The 18,382-nt window shown below is 36.4% G+C and overlaps 1 protein-coding gene across 1 annotated transcript in view; it reads right to left on the bottom strand.

The window, feature by feature from the left end:
- The window catches only part of trappc9 (trafficking protein particle complex subunit 9), an 851,225-nt gene that overhangs the window by 692,016 nt on the left and 140,827 nt on the right, over positions 1 to 18,382 (bottom strand). Inside the window, exon 16 of the mRNA XM_039737694.1 lies at positions 6,783 to 6,935. Within this exon, the coding sequence (XP_039593628.1) occupies positions 6,783 to 6,935 (153 nt within the window). The remainder of the gene's footprint in view (positions 1 to 6,782; positions 6,936 to 18,382) is intronic.

Below are 18,382 nucleotides of genomic sequence, written 5' to 3' on the forward strand. Positions count from 1 at the left end.
ATGTATATATATGTTTATATATGTGTGTGTGTATGTATATATATATATGTATTTGTGTGTATATGTGTGTGTATGTATGTGTGTATGTATATGTATGTGTATATGTATAGATATGTATATATATATGTTTGTGTGTGTGTGTAAATATATATATATATCTATATTTATATTTATATATATATATATATATATATATATGACAACAACACTCATCACTCACAACAGTGACAAAACAATAACATTGACAATCATGTTACGTTATTTTCAAAATTTTTCCCTTTCTTTTTCATTGCTTCTTTAACACACTACTTCTCCACTGCGAAGCGCGGGTATTTTGCTAGTATATTATAAGGATTTTTTTAATTACTTCAACAGTTTTTTACTTTCTTGTATACATAGTATAGAGAAAGTATGGGAATCGTGAAAAAATTCAACCTTGAGATTTTGATGAATCTTAACATTTTAGACCTTCTTATGTCCGAAAATACGATGTATAGAGAAAATATAGGAATCGTGAAAAAATTTGACCTGGAGCTTTTGATGAATCTTGATGAATCGTTTTAAACCTTCCTGAGTCCAGAAATTTCATTTTTGAAATTGTGTCTGTCTGTGTGTAAACATGATAACTCAAAAACACTTTGACCTTGGTTAATGAGATTTTGTACACCTGCTTTATATCAAAAACAAGGAGACCTATCAACTTTTGGGTACTTCCAACAACCGGAAGCAGTACTTTAACTGAATACTTTTGCAAATCTTCAAGTAAACTATGGTTATAATTACAGATAGATGATTCAAATTTTTTATAGATATTTACTGTATAATGATAAAAAGTGAACAGATATGAAATTTGAGAAAAATTACTCAACCAGAAGTAGTATTTTATTTAAACAACCATCTGAACGTTTTGTGTCATACAAATATAAATGTGTTCATGATATTAAAAACTACATAACTGTTTAAATTATATACCATCTTTTTAGCAATAACATATAAACATTGAACATGACATTTAAATATAAAGAAGCACTGGGAAAAATAAGCTGCTAAGTCCCCGTCGTGTTCCTGGTAATACATTTGTATTTATGATTTAATTTTTATTTCCGCCATCATTATCATAATTAAACGTAGCTAAATACAGTTTTACCTATAGCAATTTATTGCAAAAAAATTATATAATACTAACACTTTTTCTATGTTTTTAGGCGACTATAACTGCTTTTACTTGCAAAGTAATCTTGGTAATACATATGCAATCATGAAAAAATGCCACAACCATTTTCGATCCTCTCCAAGAGTAAAAATATCATTTTAATATAAAGTTTGATTACAAATAGAGATAAATGATTGTGCATCGATAATATAAATTAGTTATGATGAGAAAGTAAGAGATATATTTGATAAATATTGGATCCAGACTGAAAGTGTTTCTGATGACCACTTCAGAAAGTCGAGGGGAGCACACTCCTGATTTTTTTTTTAAATCAATCTTTCTTATTTTAATACTGTTTTATTATAATTATACATCTAAAAGCTACATAAACTTTTTCTTGTATTGATAACCAGCACAAGTATGAGGTATGAGCAGTCAGATGCTGAATGTAAGAAGGGACCTCCACATGATGAGCATGTTAGAAGAGAGAGAAGGACAGAGAATGCTGAGGGATATTCACTTTAACATAATTTGACTGTTTTAACCAAAATACATTTGCAGAACATTTACAGAGTTAGACAGACTTTATTACGTTATTTCATTATCAAAGATATAAAGGGGAGCTGTGCAGGAGCTTAATTTTCAAAACTACCGAGTTTACAAAATGGGTAAAGAATTGGACAGAGTGGTAAATAATTACTGAAATGTAACAGAATAGTTTGGGTAACATGGCTCCTAGGGTGCAAAGCCTATTGACGCTCACATCCAAATGTTTTTGCAACAGTGAGTTATATTCAAAAATAACAGTGATAATAGAATGTAATTACAAGTAATGGTAGCATACATAAAAACATTTTTTGCAATATAATGTGGCTGAAGTTGCTTTCATAGACAGTAGATTTAAACACAAGTAATGAAAAGATTCATGTGGTATTTTTAGTTGTTGCTGAATGTAAAAGGTCTATGGCTAATTGTAATTCAAATTTATTAAACATAATACTTTTCAAAGGAGCACCAATTGGAAATTTAAAAGCTGAAACTGTTGTCTGCAACCAAATATGATAGAAAGCGGATAACTGCGGTGTTCTGCCAATTAATAAAAATGCCAGAGAAATACTGGATTATTTAAATCGTTAGACAAACAGTTGCAAGGCTGTTTTTACTGGAACAGAAACCCGAGTACAAGTTTAGTCACTGCAGCATAAAGTTTCACCAAGCCACCTTTTAAACATTTCTACAAAAGGTAGGTTTGTGTTACTTGCTTCAACACACACAACAGCAGCAGTTTCACTGCTTTGTTGCCAGGAGCGACTGTCAAATGAGCAAAAAAAAAAATTTAAAATATACAAGCTGACGTAATTGATCTCAAGGTAAAATTGAAACAGTAGACTAATTCACAGTTGAAGCCGCACAGAATGTTTCGCTGTTTTAAGATAGATGAGTTCACAAATTCACCAATGCTGTTAATAGGGGATTTTGACATTTCAAGAACTTGTACAGTGCACTGTATTTAAGATATTTCAATGGAAATATAACTGCCCCAATAAATTTCCTTCCAGAACAAGTGTTTCATATTTCAGCACTCCACTGAGAGCCAAGTTGTTTTATGCAGACAGACACATTGCAGCAAGTGATTATGGAAATGCATCTAAAATCATACTCAGTCAAGTCATAATTCATTTTTAACATGAACAAATCAATCATTAAACATACCACATATGTGTAAAAATGTCTACATATGACATAATATGCTCAAAGGGTAATGTAACTGAAAAGTTTTGCTCATGAAGAAAATATTTTCTCACTGCACTACTTAGAGGAGATAATGCCAGAATAGGTCTTGGCCCCACCACAATTCTAAACTAGATTAAGTAGGTCAAAGAGTGCATTTAAAATAATGCATCATGTGTGATATTTTTTTTGAGAACCACATCCATTCATTTACGAGTAAATGTAACATATATTATAATTACTGATAAAAACACAAGGGGAAAAAATGACAAATGACAGCTATTCCCACATAACATTCACAAACCTATATAACTCACTTTAAAGTCACATGAAGCAGGGGTCTATCCTACCAGTACTGGGTACAAAGTAAGAACCAATCCCAGACAGGTTGTTATTGTAGGGCCCACTTCATAAACACACACACACACAAACTCATACTCAAATAGTGTCAATAGTTTGCCAAAGCAAATTAATATATTGCCATCAATTTGTATTAATGGTCACACACCAAAGTACACAAAGTTCAAAACCACCACCATTCCACTTTCCAATGGTTGGTACCCAACAGACAAAATCTTCTCATCTGATTTTCAGCGAGGCTTCTTTAATTCAAAGAATAAAGTACTTTATATTATAATAATCTGAATACACAATGCTTTGAACCCGAGAATTTGAAAGATTAAGATTGGATTAGATACACTTTATTAATAACAAGGAGGAAATGTAGAAGAGAACTTTTAAAAATGAACCCTTGCCTTTTTTAATATGCTATCCACAAAAGCTGGATATTTAGTTTCTAACCGACCAACTATTGGCTCCTATGAATTATGTAAACTTTTCTCCATTAATTTATTTTCTGATTCCATAAATTCCTATTCAGAACACACTTTTCTGATTACATGGTCAAAAGGAACCATATGGAACAAACCTCCCACTAAATTATAAAAAAAAAAAATCAACTAACAATATTTTTATTTTAAGATAACTCAGCCTTTGTGATACAGTGATCCCTCGCTATATCATGCTTCGACTTTCGCGGCTTCACTCCATCGCAGATTTTAAATGTAAGCATATCTAAATATATATCACGGATTTTTCGCTGGTTCACGGATTTCTGCGGACAATGTATCTTTTAATTTATGGTACATGCTTCCTTAGTTTGTTTGCCCAGTTGATTTCATACAAGGGACGCTATTGGCGGATGCCTTAGAAGCTAACCAATCATGAGCATGTATTACATATTAAATAAAACTCCTCAATGATATACGATATGCTTCCTGCGCGGTGCTTGATTGTTTGCTTTTCTCTGTCTCTCTCACTCTCTCAACCTGATGGAGGGGGTATGAGAAAAGGGGCTGTTTGCCTAGAGGATACAGACGCTCCTCTACAAAATGCCGCTTTATCGCGGTGCTTCTGTATACTTAAAAGCACGTATTGATTTTTTGATTGTTTGCTTTTCTCTGGCTCTCTCTCTCTGACATTCTCTGCTCCTGACACACATTCTTTAAATAGGAAGATATGTTTGCATTCTTTTAATTATGCGAAAGAACTGTCATCTCTGTCTTGTCATGGAGCACAGTTTAAACTTTTGACTAAAGGGTGTTATTTCATGTCTAGAGGGCTCTAATAATGTTAACAGTGTGGGAGAGTTTATAAGGGCTTAAAATATATAAAAATAACCATACAAACATATGGTTTCTACTTTGCGGATTTTCATCTATCGCGGGGGGTTCTGGAACGCAACCCCCGCGATCGAGGAGGGATTACTGTATTCTATCTACCATATTAATATGCTGCAAGAATGGGAAAATAATTTTGATAAAGAACCACAGTTTTTAAATTAAAAAATGTACAATTAGTGATAAACTAAATAATAAGCACATCATTTTAAAACTATAAAACAATAATTAATATACTATATTAATTAGGAGATGAGTCTATCAAATACATAACAATTAAGTATTCTGATTTCATGTTTACTGTGGTGGGCTAGCGCCCTGCCTGGGGTTTGTTTCCTGCCTTGCATCCTGTGTTGACTGGGATTGGCTCCAGTAGACCCCCTGTGACCCTGTAGTTAGGATATAGCAGGTTGGATAATGGATGGATGGATTTCATGTGTAATCAAACAGAAAAAGTCTTGAGTATTTTGTTTATAGGAGTGAGTAACAGTTCATTGAGCCCATGTTTCAAATTGTATCTTTCCTGTCTCTGTTAAGCATTCTTTCAAAATCATTGCGTCAAGAAATGGCTTGTTTGGTTTGCAGTTACTTCAAATGTCACAATTCTGTAGCTTCCCTTTCTGCTTAATTTCAAAAAATTCAGACAGTCATGAATTAGTAAGTTTGCAAATCTATGTATATTTTGTGCCTAAGTGACTCTACCTTGAACAACAAGTTCTGAGCATGATTAACCTGTATGGTTATGGATATCATTAGAAGGAATTAATACTTTAAAAAAGACCACAAGCTTGAAACTCATCTTTAAAAATATATATGGATGTTGATTTCTTCTTAAAAATGTTAAGTGTTAACACAATTTTTTTTTTTATTTGTGAAACAAGAATTACTTACATAGCTATTTTATTTGACTACAGTGTCAATGTTGTGCAGATTTTCAAATTAGGTATATCCGAGTGTGAAACTAGATAGATAGATAGATAGATAGATAGATAGATAGATAGATAGATAGATAGATAGATAGATAGATAGATAGATACTAGACACATTCACACAGAAAAGACTATCGCTATATAGTGCACAGGAGGAATACTAATAAGTATTGTAAGGATCTCTGCCTGGGGTGATTTTGTGCATTTTGGAGGTTGCTACTAAGACCACTGCCACCACCACTGATATTCCAGGGCCAATTCCATGAAGCTCCACACTGCACATTCCTGTGCCTGTACACTTACGCCGTTGGATCTACACATTTATGCCGCCAGCTCTACATCATACCACTCACTTGTGGCAAGAGGCAACACCATCTGCATGACATTCCCCAACTCTGTTATTTGAACCATGTCAGGACCCTTAAGAATACTCACCCACTGCAATGAAAATAGGCCAATGAATTTTAGCAAATGGAGAAGTACCTTCTAGTTTCATGCAACTCCTCTCTGTTCATACCCCCAGTTCCACAATCTGCACGGGATCCTTTCATGGTCAGGGGCTAATTTCAATGACACTGGTGTATGACATTTATTTTTTCTAGCTTCTACCCATTTTATAGTGTGGACTTTAGCTCCTTCGTAACATACTGGGAAAACCATATATATTAGTTTATAAAGATATTAAAATAAGTATAATATGTTTGAAACACCTAAGCCTCACTTATAATCACTTTACATTTTACAGTATGCACAATATAAACAGTAAACAACAATTCCATATAGGACAGCTGCACAATGACTTCTGCAGTGCTCTCTCAGAAAGGTATTTGAACTTGCACATGCATCCTAGCCCATTTTATGCCAACTTTGACATAAAGGAGCTTCACTCTCAAAGGATTCATTAACCAAGGTATTACTGTAATGTATTGTTCTTCCATTCTTCATATATTACTTTATTCTTGTACATTTATTGTTTTACAATAAAATATATCTGTCATCACTACCTAAGCTGTTACTTAAAGGTTTGGCAGCTCCCACAACACTAATAAATTAAACACTATCTTAACCGTCTTCTTGAGAACAAGTTTATAGTACCATAGTCCTGTTTACAGAGTGAGAATAATTTAACAAACATGTATATGAATTAAAATTTAAACTATATGAAACATAAAAAAACACTTTAGAATCAACCTCATATATTATTTTTTTCTGCTTGAAACAAAAAATAGCTGTCAACAAGAAATTTAACTTAAAAAATATATAAGACTTCAAGGCATATAAAATACTCACCATCATTAAGGTCCTGAAGCATATTCTCTTGTCCTGAAAAGTCGAGTTTTACTCTGATGCCAACTGTTAAAGTTGCCACCTGACCTGGCTTCAGTGGGAGCTGAGACAAGACTTCGTCCAAGTTCCAAGTAAGAAAATCACCAAACAGCTTCTCTGTTAAAAGAATTCACAAATTTACAAAAAAAAATATTGGGTGTGCAGTATTTGAAACAAACATTTTAAGCCTTTTGAGGACAGTGTGACATACCACAGAAAATAAAACACATAAAGAAGGATGGGATATATTACAAACTGATCAGGTGCAACATTAAAAACACTGACAGGTGAAGTAAATAACATCAAATACCTCATTATAATGGCACCTGCCAAGGGGTAGAATATATTAGACAGTATGATAAAAGGCGCTATATATCGCTCAACCCAACGCAGACTCAGACAGAGGCACGTGTAAAAACACAAGATGACTTTATTTTTCTTCGGCTGGAGGGCACATCTTCCCTGTGAATCCCCCAGCCACAACACAGTCCTAAAAGCACTTCAAATCAATCACAACACTCCCTCCTCAAACCAGCACTCCTCCCTGGCAACCTCATCCTCTTCCTACCGATTCTGGCCATTGAGTGGTGGTTGCTGGCCCTTTATATAGCCCACCCAGAAGTGCTCCAGGTGCTTGATCACCTGCCTCTGATTACACTTCTGGACGGGGCTGTAGAGTTGTCCAGGCAGGCTCAGGGACCCATGCAGCACCCCCTGGCAGCCACACCAGATTCTAACATGGCTGTGGAGAACTCCATCTCCCATAAAACCCTGCGGGAAAGTGAAGCACCATCGTCAGCCAGGTAGGCTGCCACCAAGCATCCCGGGGAGGTACTGAGATGCCTATGGTTCCTCCCCCAGGCGTCCTGGCCGGGCATGGAACCCAGAAAAACGCCACAACAGTAAGTAAAAAGTCAGCTCTTGACGGTGATGTGTTGGATGCAGGAAAAATGAGCAAATGTAAGGATCTCAGCAACTTTCACAAGGGCCAAATTCTGATGCCTAGACAACTAGGTCACAGCATCTCCAAAGCAGCAAATCTTGTGAGGTTTTCCTGGTATGCAGTTGTTAGTAACTATCAAATGCGGTCCAATGAAGGACAACCAGTAAACTGGCAACAGGGTCATGGGCATCCAAGGCTAACCGATGTGTAAGGTTAACAAAGGCTAGCCCTTCTGGTCTGATCCCACAGAAGAACCATTGTAGCACAAACTGTTGAAAAACAAAATGCTGTCCATGAGAGAAAGGTGTCAGCACACACAGTGCATCGTATGAGGCAGCGTAGGCATAGACCAGTCAGAGTGCCCACGCTGTCCCCACTCCACCTCCAAAAGTGCTGACAATGGTCCTGTGATCATCAGAAATGGACCACAGAGCAATGGAAGATGGTGGCCTGGTTTAATGAATCGTGTTTTCTTTTAGATCATGTGGACGGCCTTGTGCATGTGCGTGATTCACCTGGGGATGAGATGGTAGCAGGATGCATTATGGCAAGAAGGAATGTAATGCTTTAGACCAGGGGAGTCCAACTCCAGTCCTGGTGGGCCACAGTGGCTGCAGGTTTTCATTCTAGCCCTTTTCCTAATTAGCGAGCAGTTTTCACTGCTATTTAAATCCTTTTCCCTTCATTTAAATAGCTTTCTTTCTGCCATAGCAGACTGTTGATTTTCTGTTTTTTCTAAGACCACTGTCAAGATGTTTTGGTGGCCTCAGCAGGGCAATATGACCGAGACCTTCACCTTTCTTTACTTTCTGGTTAGCTGGTCATGTGGCAGCTTGTTTTATGTCTCATTATTGTTTGGTTGCTCATTAAGGAAAAAGAAACAACTAAGGGGTCTGAGTCATGGCAGCTAAAACTAAGGCAAAACAAGTTCATCAGCAGCAAAAATGGCTCACTAATTATGAAGATGGATAGACTGAAAACCTGCAGCCAATGCAGCCGCTCACCACGACTAGAGATGGACATTCTTCTGGCAAATCTTGGATCCTGTCATTCATGTGCGTGTTACATTGACACCACCTACCTAAAGATCGTCGCAGATTACATAAATCCAAATGGCAATGGTATTCCCAATGGAAGTGACCCCCTTCAGCAGGTTAATGTGCTCTATCACACTGCAAAAATTTCTCAGGATTAGTTTGTGGAACATGGTGAAGACTTCAAGATATGACTTGGTCTCAATCCAATCAAGAATCCATGGGATGTGCTGGAAAAACAATTCCAAACCATGGAGACCCTACCTCACAACTTATGGGACTTAAATTATCTTCTTGGTGCCAGACACCACAGGACATTTTCAGAGGTCTTGTGAAGTCCATACTTTGTTGGCTCAGACCTGTTTTGGTGGCATGAGGGGGATGTATACAATATTAGGCAGGTGGTTTTAATGTTGTGGTTAATCGGAGTATAAAGACTTCTTTAGAGGTAGATTTCAGTGAACCATTAAATATGTACTGGGCAAATAACTATTTTAGTTAGAAAATTAAGATGCAAAACAACTTATTAAAAAAGAACTGAAAATATATTTTCTTAATATATCTATGAAATAACCATCAGATAGCAGAAAAGAAAAACATATGTATTTTACAAAAGAGCATACATTAGAAAAGCAATAATCTACTGGTACATAAAGTATACGTTTAGACTTAAGTCCAAGTTATTTCTTCACAATCATGGTATATACTAATTTGCCGTATAAAATTGTGCTCTGAAGTAAAATGTTTATTTTAAATTTTAAAAATATTTTGTTCTTGCAGCTTACAATGCAGCTCTTAGGAGCCCAACTTCCATATGTTATAGAAAAAGTCTTAAAAAATACCAAATATGCCCACCTTGAAGCAGGAAATACTTACTTAATATTTACTCGTGTACCACGCACCCTCGTGTAAGACGCGCACCCGAATTTTTACAATGAAAATCGCTTTGCCTCGTGCATGACGTGCGTTGTGATTGTATAGGAAGCATTTAAAGAGAGAGAGTACGCGAGCAAGCGAGTGAGAGAGAGAGAGAGAGCGCGAGTGCACGAGAGAGCAAGAAAATGGCAGAATGTATGATGGAGCAGACTGACGCTTTATAAACCCTTTATTAATTTTTTAATGCATAATAAGTTGCTCTTACTTGAAACTGGTGCAAGGTGAATTTGTGTTGCTAAATTGGCCCTATAGTGCTAGTGTGTGTGTGTGTGTGTGTATGTGTGTGGGTGTGTTAGCTCTGTGAAGGACTGGCACCTAGTCCTGCATTGTGTTCCATGCCTACTGGAATAGGCCCCAGATGGACTGTGACCCTACTCTGGATAAGCAGGTTAGGAAGACAGATGGATGTATGGATGTATGCAGAGCTTGATGTGGGGCAGTATGCACCAATATATCATACTGGCTTTCTTCTGTTCAAGCACTAGATGTATGGCTATAATTTCTCTTCAGTTTTTGTCACTTTACTGCCTGCTACATGACCTCAATATTCTAACTGAAGCACATGCATGCTTTATTAGTCCAGTCAGAACAAGCAGTATCTTCCGTATACTGTAAGAATATATGTGATTATAAGTTTCATTTTTTATTATTCTTGCCTTGTTGTCTACACAGCAGATAAAGCAAGGGTACCGTGGAGCAAGACGAACAGGGAAGCTGGCGAAGACATGAGGTATACAGCCAGTCCCCTATTGCAATGACTGAATATCACAACAATGGTTTACTTTTGCTTTTTTCCTTCTTAAAAAGAAAATGAATACACTGTTTTACACTATGTGTGTAATCTCAAGATGAGGATTAATACTCAGCAGCATTTTTGCCTTGAAAAATGAACGTATTTGGTAGGTTTTAAGGTTTTTCTATCATGTATGGCTGAGGAGTTCCACAGAGCCCTAGTGTAAGCTGCAATGACAGAAAAAGTATTTTTAAAATGTATATAAAAAAAGCTCCACTTTATATCACTGTTTTATGGGACAAATTAATACACACCATGATGTGAAGAAATAATGTCAGTTTGAAAAATAGCAATCTTATCCTTTTGAAGATCATTGTCACAAATTTAAAAAAAAAAAAAAATCAATGCACTTGTACCTGTTAAAATTCAACAAAAAATGAATGAATTACACACAGCAAATGAGCATAAAGTAATTTCCAAAATTGTTGAGATAATTTATTGACATGAATAAAACCATTTCTGCTTTAAAATTAAAGTAAAGAGAACTTTCAGTTGTTCATTTCCATTTCGGTTCTTTGTGCGTCAACAAAAACCTTAACTGCAGAACATAGAGTTGAGAATCCGATAACTAAAATGTTCACATTGAACTATCAAAATAAAAATAAATGTACACGGTGACCCCACTACTACAAAGGATTGCACATCCCATAAAAGTACTTGAATAAAATTAAAAGACATTCATATAAAATTAGGTCTTCAACAAAGACCAAGACAATGAGATACAGAATGAAGCTAGTTAAGTATAAATTTCAAAATAATAAAAAGAAGTTGTTTTTTTTTCCACTGACAACCACAGGAACATTTAGTTACCAAGTAATGAAGTGGAATGTTACAACCTGCAGGCCTTCAAATCAGAATCTGTGAAATTCTAGAAATGGTAAGTGAAATAAGTTAAGTTTAACTGAAATGCCATTTCAAAACGTTTGCTGTATTCTTTTTTGTAAAATATAAAACATTATAAAAAATACTATTTTCTAGGAGGAAGATTTCTGTTATTAAATATGTCAAATTGTGTTGTCTATGCATTTAAACATAATGAAGTCAAGAATGAAATAAAACTATCCCTTTAAAGGTAGAGCTTGAAAATAGCAAGAGAATAAACCACTAAAAACACAGGAACCAATTACTGCTTGGTTTGTGTTGTAGGAAGGTGAACACAACTACCACATAAAAATGCTAGAAATGTCAGTCACATGCTGATCAGTGAAGAGAAAGAGGCACAATGACATTCACTTTTACTTCAGGAAAGCCTAAAGCATACATTTTGAAGAGGTTTATTATAGTATAAACTTAGTTTCTGTTGCCCCTGGGTGAATCTGAAGGAGGAATAAAAGACTGGAGGAGGAGGAGGAATATTTGCAATAATCATAATGAATACATATTGTGGATTTTAAAAATATAGCCAAAATATTGCTGTATTCCAAATACAAAGTGGAGATGAAACAAATGAAAACAAAAACTTGATGTGTACTAGCTTCTATACCACAACAGGCACATCATATCTGATGCATTCTGGCAGCCAAGTCAGTAAAATGAGCTAGTATTGATTCAGCATTCCCCGTACATGAAAGTCCATGCTGTTAGGCAGTGAAACAGTCACTCTCTGCAACAAGAATTAAAACCTGTTTTTTCAGGTCCTATAAGATCTCACTTGTCTGTCTGACTGAAAAAAACTGAAATAACAACACATTTTGGGGAAACTTCCCCAAACTGAAAGCACTTACAGTAACACTAATCACTAAACAGGATTGCAGAGATATCTTATGAGTAAAGACATTCTGCTTTATTCAGTATATAAATAATATAAAATGAGTCAATCATGCTATTTCAAACTTAGTTGTGTTGGGTATAGAAGTTCAATAGACAGAAAAATATGAAGAGGCTTGCCGGACAGCAGGAGATCTATAGACAGAGGCATAAAAAACACAGTTGATGTGTACATCAATCCAAAATGATCATTCTTTGATATCTCAAGATGCATCTTAGGATTTATTTAAATATGAAAATGATATCTGAAATATACTAAAATACAGAATGTGTCAACTTCTTGACATATTCAACTGAATTGCAGCTGATTGCTTGTTTACAAATTGGACTGCTTGATAAACACAGGCATTCATCCAATATCCTGCTGAGGTGAACTTACAAAAATATATAAGTGATGAAGCTCTTTTCTTTATTTGCCACTTGGCCATACCTATAGACTTTTTCATTGAAACTAGAAAATATTGGCACGCACATGATGGCTTTTTCAGTTAAAAAGGATTCTTTTCTACCTGCACTTGCACCTTGAGCAATTTTCAGTTTGGAAATACAGCATATCCAGTATTTGGAACAGTGGCCTGCCAGGTTTTCTACAGCACAGACATTTTCATAGGTTCATGTCAAGAACATGCAGATGAAATATTTGTTGTGTTAGCTTTAATTTCTATGTATTTTCATTTTTATTCTCATTTGTTTCCAAGTTCCATTGTTTTTTCACTAACTTCATGGTCAGTCATGAATACAGAAGTATGTAATTTCTGACATTTTAAGTTTGTTCGGATGTATTATTCATTTTTAATTCTTACTAGTTATATTGCTAAATAACTTTTAAAATATTAGATATCTTTTGCCCTATGTGCATGTTCAGTATTCTTCTGAACCTATCTTGGCCGGTGCACCCTCTCTTGAGTCTTCTTCTTAGGCTTGTCATTTCATGGATCCTTGTTCACCTCTTGTCCGCTTTATGACTGCCATCAATGGTAGATGGGCCTTATTACCCTTAGTGAAATAATCATTCATATTTTTGCAAACACTTCCAGGCTTTATAGGCAACTCTCAGCATGCCCCCTATGCCTTTACTCCTTCTCGTGTCTGTCAACCACTTACCTGGCACTTCTTCTATCACTTGTGTCACCAAAGCCAAACTAACTAAAAATTGCTAAAAGGGACTGGTCACACACACAGGACACCATAATATAGTAAACCGTACTCAATTTTTTAATTAATCTCTACGTTTCTCAATGGGTGTTGGTAATTTTTGGCTTCAGACATGGTGTTTTGATGAGTAAAATGGTGTGTACATGTGCCATTACTGAACTACAAAAGAAAGTAGTACACAAAGCAGAATACTTTAATTTTGACTAGTCTAAGGAAATACTAAGTTAAAGACTCCATTCACAAAACCACCAAATGAAATGCATTTTAGTGAATCATGATTTGATTTGTGTTTTGTTCCATGTCTGTGAATCGGATTCAGCACTTCTGAAGTAAAGAAAAATATACAAGAAATTCCACATATCAACAATGCAAAATTTCCCAACTCTTCTTTATAATCTCTGCTGTTCACAAATTTGACCTCGGGGAAGCCTAATCCATAGAAAATGTTAGCAGAAGGGAACACTTTGTAAAGAAACCATATTGAAAAATGCGACATTCACGATATTACTGCCTAAATGTTTATTCATCTTTCAAAGAAATATTGGGTGGTACAGCATGATGAAGTCAATTTACAGTATCTAGTCCTCCATGCATTTCTTTTGTGAGAGTACACAGTATTACAGTGTATCCGGAAAGTATTCACAGCGCATCACTTTTTCCACATTTTGTTATGTTACAGCCTTATTCCAAAATGGATTAAATTCAATTTTTTCCTCAGAATTCTACACACAACACCCCATAATGACAACATGAAAAAACTTTACTTGAGATTTTTGCAAATTTATTAAAAATAAAAAAACTGAGAAAGCACAAGTACATAAGTATTCACAGCCTTTGCCATGAAGTTCAAAATTGAGCTCAGGTGCATCCTGTTTCCCCTGATCATCCTTGAGATGTTTCTGCAGCTTAATTGGAGTCCACCTGTGGTAAATTCAGTTGAATGGACATGATTTGGAAAGGCAAATACCTGTCTATATAAGGTCCCACAGTTGACAGTTCATGTTAGAGCACAAACCAAGTATGAAGTCAAAGGAATTGTCTGTAAACCTCTGAGATAGGATTGTCTCGAGGCACAAATCTGGAGAAGGTTACAGAAAAAATTCTGCTGCTTTGAAGGTCCCAATGAGCACAGTGGCGTCCATCATCAGTAACTGGAAGAAGTTCGAAACCACCAGGACTCTTCCTACAGCTGGCCGGCCATCTAAACTAAACGATCGGGGGAGAAGGGCCTTAGTCAGGGAGGTGACCAAGAACCCGATTGTCACTCTGTCAAAGCTCCAGAGGTCATCTGTGGAGAGAGGAGAACATTCCAGAAGGACAACCATCTGTGCAGCAAACCACCATTCAGGCCTGTATGGTAGAGTGGCCAGACAGAAGCCTCTCCTTAGTAAAAGGCACATGGCAGCCCGCCTGGAGTTTGCCAAAAGGCACCTGAAGGACTCTCAGACCATGAGAAACAAAATTCTCTGGTCTGATGAGACAAATTGAACTCTCTGGTGTGAATGCCAGGCGTCACGTTTGGAGGAAACCAGGCACCGCTCATCACCAGGCCAATACCATCCCTATAGTGAAGGATGGTGGTGGCAGCATCATGCTGTGGGGATGTTTTTCAGCGGCAGGAACTGGGAGACTAGACAGGATAAAGGGAAAGATGACTGCAGCAATGTACAGAGACATCCTGGATGAAAACCTGCCCCAGAGCGCACTTGACCTCAGACTAGGACAACGGTTCATCTTTCAGCAGGACAACAACCCTAAGCACACAGCCAAGATATCAAAAGAGTGGCTTCAGGACAACTCTGTGAATGTCCTTGAGTGGCCCAGCCAGAGCCCAGACTTGAATCCGATTGAACATCTCTGGAGAGATCTTAAAATGGCTATGCACCGACGCTTCCCATCCAACCTGATGGAGCTTGAGAGGTGCTACAAAGAGGAATGGGTGAAACTGGCCAAGGATAGGTGTGCCAAGCTTGTGGCATCATATTCAAAAAGACTTGAGGCTGTAATTGCTGCCAAAGGTGCATCGACAAAGTATTGAGCAAAGGCTGTGAATACTTATGTACATGTGATTTTTCAGTTTTTTTATTTTTAATAAATTTGCAAAAGCCTCAAGTAAACTTTTTTCACATTGTCATTATGGGGTATTGTAGAATCCTGAGGAAAAAAATGAATTTAATCCATTTTGGAATAAGGCTGTAACATAACAAAATGTGGAAACAGTGATGCGCTGTGAATACTTTCTGGATGCACTGTATCTTTAAAGCACCAAATCACACACAAAGACAAAAATGTGCTAAATGAAAAGTTTTAAAAAATACAAATGTTGGATATATATGTACTGCATATCTACATGAACAGTTCAGAGTATAAGTTAGAGGTTTATTCCTTCACCAGTTGCAATGGTAAAGAAGATAGACAACCTAACCTTGATTGTAAAGGCTCCAATAAGTCATCCATTTTGTTCACTGAGTCACTCCCTTAGTATGACTTACACACCTAACCATATACTTTTCTTCCTTTTCTTTAATATTTGAAGCTTAGGTAAAATTATAATCTAAGTCAGTAAGTGTAAATTACCATTACTCTTTTATTCCAAGTGTTTCTAGCCAGTATAAAGCAGAAACAGTCTGCATATAAACTAATGTTGGTATATTAACAGAATATAATGTATACACTTATAATAATAATAATAATAATCATTATTGACATATATAGAGCACTTTTCTCACTACTCCGAAGAACTTTTCATAGAAAGAGGGGAGCCACTACAACCACCACTAATGTGTGGCATCCACCTGGATGATGCAATGTCAGCCATTTTTACACCAGTACGCTCACCACACCTTAGCTATTAGGTGGTGAATTGGTGAGAGAAAGCCAACTAGAGACAAAGAATGATTTTAGGGGCCTGAATGACTAAGCCATGGAGGTCAATTTAGCCTGGAGATCAGGATACACCCTACTCTTTACAAAGGATGCCCAGGGATCTTTTATGACCGCAGAGAGTAACAACCTCAGTTTTACATCAACACCATTTTTACAGCTAGTTAACATACAACAATTCCAGTGAAGATTTATTACTATACAAGTAGAACAAACATGAAACTACATGTCTCCAAAGCCTAAGAGTCACACAGCTGTACCAGACATCACCTTTGAACTCTTTTGTGCTCTGCTAGTTAGGATGAATACTATAAGAATGACCAATAAGGACACAAACAATAATATTTTACTTATATGGGTATTCTGATACAATAAATGATACTTAATGTACTTTGCAAAAAAAATTATTCCAATTCCCTTAAGCTATATATATGTCATTTTTGACTTAGCTAGGCTAGCTTTTTTGATGTAAAGTTTGGCTTATTAAACTTGATATTCTTAATGCTTCTCTAACAGGGCTGTGTGGACCACTAACTAGAATGAAAAAAGGAGGAATTAGCATAAACCATTAAATTATAATATGGCCTGCCATAAATATGGCACTGTTTCATTAACTTTGAAGATTTTGATTTAACTTAACAATCAGATCTATATTTGACTGAAGAACTATTTTGTTCATTTCAAGCTGTACATCAATTAATACGCTTAATTTTAACTATAATTTAAAATTGTGTTTAGTTTGGTATTTTAATATTGTGTTTTATAGAATGGGCTAGTACAGATTTATCAGGACAATATATTTTTATCCTGCTAGTCAGACAGGCTACTAAACACATTGTGCTAAATTCTTAAGAGTGAGAATAGAACAAACAGTATAATGATGTTGGCTGTGAGAAATTAAAAGGAGACAGAAGATAATGAAAGAACTGATGAAGATTAACAGAAATTCGAAAGTCAGAACAACGTTATTCAGTTGTAGAAATGTTAGACATGTTCAATTCATATGAAATAAATACATATGTTCTCATTTTAATATGCATAACTGCAGTTAAATTAAGCCTTTGGTTAGTAAATTAGACTGGCAAAGAACTTAAGACTGTACAGATTGGTGTACAGGCTTTCAATGTGAGAAAAGATGATGAACAAAATGCTGGATGACTGGGTTCACTGTGGTATGTTCTAGGTATAAAGAATAAAGCCAAGAACATAAGTTGAAGAAGATGTGGATGGAAATTGAGGAAGATGAAATGAGAAGGATCAAGCTTCCAGCTAAGACAATCTATATGTGTGATACCAAATCATTCCCTCAGTGAATTCAAGTGTGGTACCATGATAGGATGCCACCTGTGCAATAAGTCCATTCATGAAATTTCTTTGCTACTAAATATTCCACCGTCAACTGTTAGTGGCATTATAACAAAGTGGAAGTGAACAACAGCAACTCAGCCACAAAGTGGTACGCCACGTAAAATCACCAAGTGGGTAACAGCACATACTGAGGCACAGTGTGCAGAAGTCACCAAGTCTCTGCAGAGTCAATAGCTACAGACCTCCAAAAGCTCAAGAAGTGTGTAGAGAGCTTCATGGAATGAGTTTCCATGGATGAGCAGCAGTATCCAAGCTTTGCATCACCAAGTGCAATGCAAAGTGTTGGATGCAGTGGTGTAAAGCCTACTGCTACTGGATTCTAGAGCAGCGGAGACATGTCGTCTGGAGTGACGATCCAATGGACGAGTCTGGGTTTGGCGGTTTCCAGGAGAATGGTACTTGCCTGACTGCATTGAGCAAACTGTAAAGTTTGGTTGAGGGGGGATTACGGTGTGGGTCTGTTTATCAGGTGTCGGGCTTGGCCCCTTAGTTCCAGTGAAATGAAGTCTTAATGTTTCAGCATAGGAAGCCATTTTGGACAATTTCATGCTCCTAACTTTAAGGAAACAGTTTAGGGATGGCCCCTTCCTGATCCAACATGACTACGCACCAGTGCACAAAGCAAGGTCTATAAAAAAAAATGGATGAGCAAGTTTGGTGTGAAGGAACTTGACTGGCCTGCACA

Source organism: Polypterus senegalus, chromosome 15 (genome assembly GCF_016835505.1).
Source record: "Polypterus senegalus isolate Bchr_013 chromosome 15, ASM1683550v1, whole genome shotgun sequence".
Classification (NCBI taxonomy): domain Eukaryota; kingdom Metazoa; phylum Chordata; class Cladistia; order Polypteriformes; family Polypteridae; genus Polypterus; species Polypterus senegalus.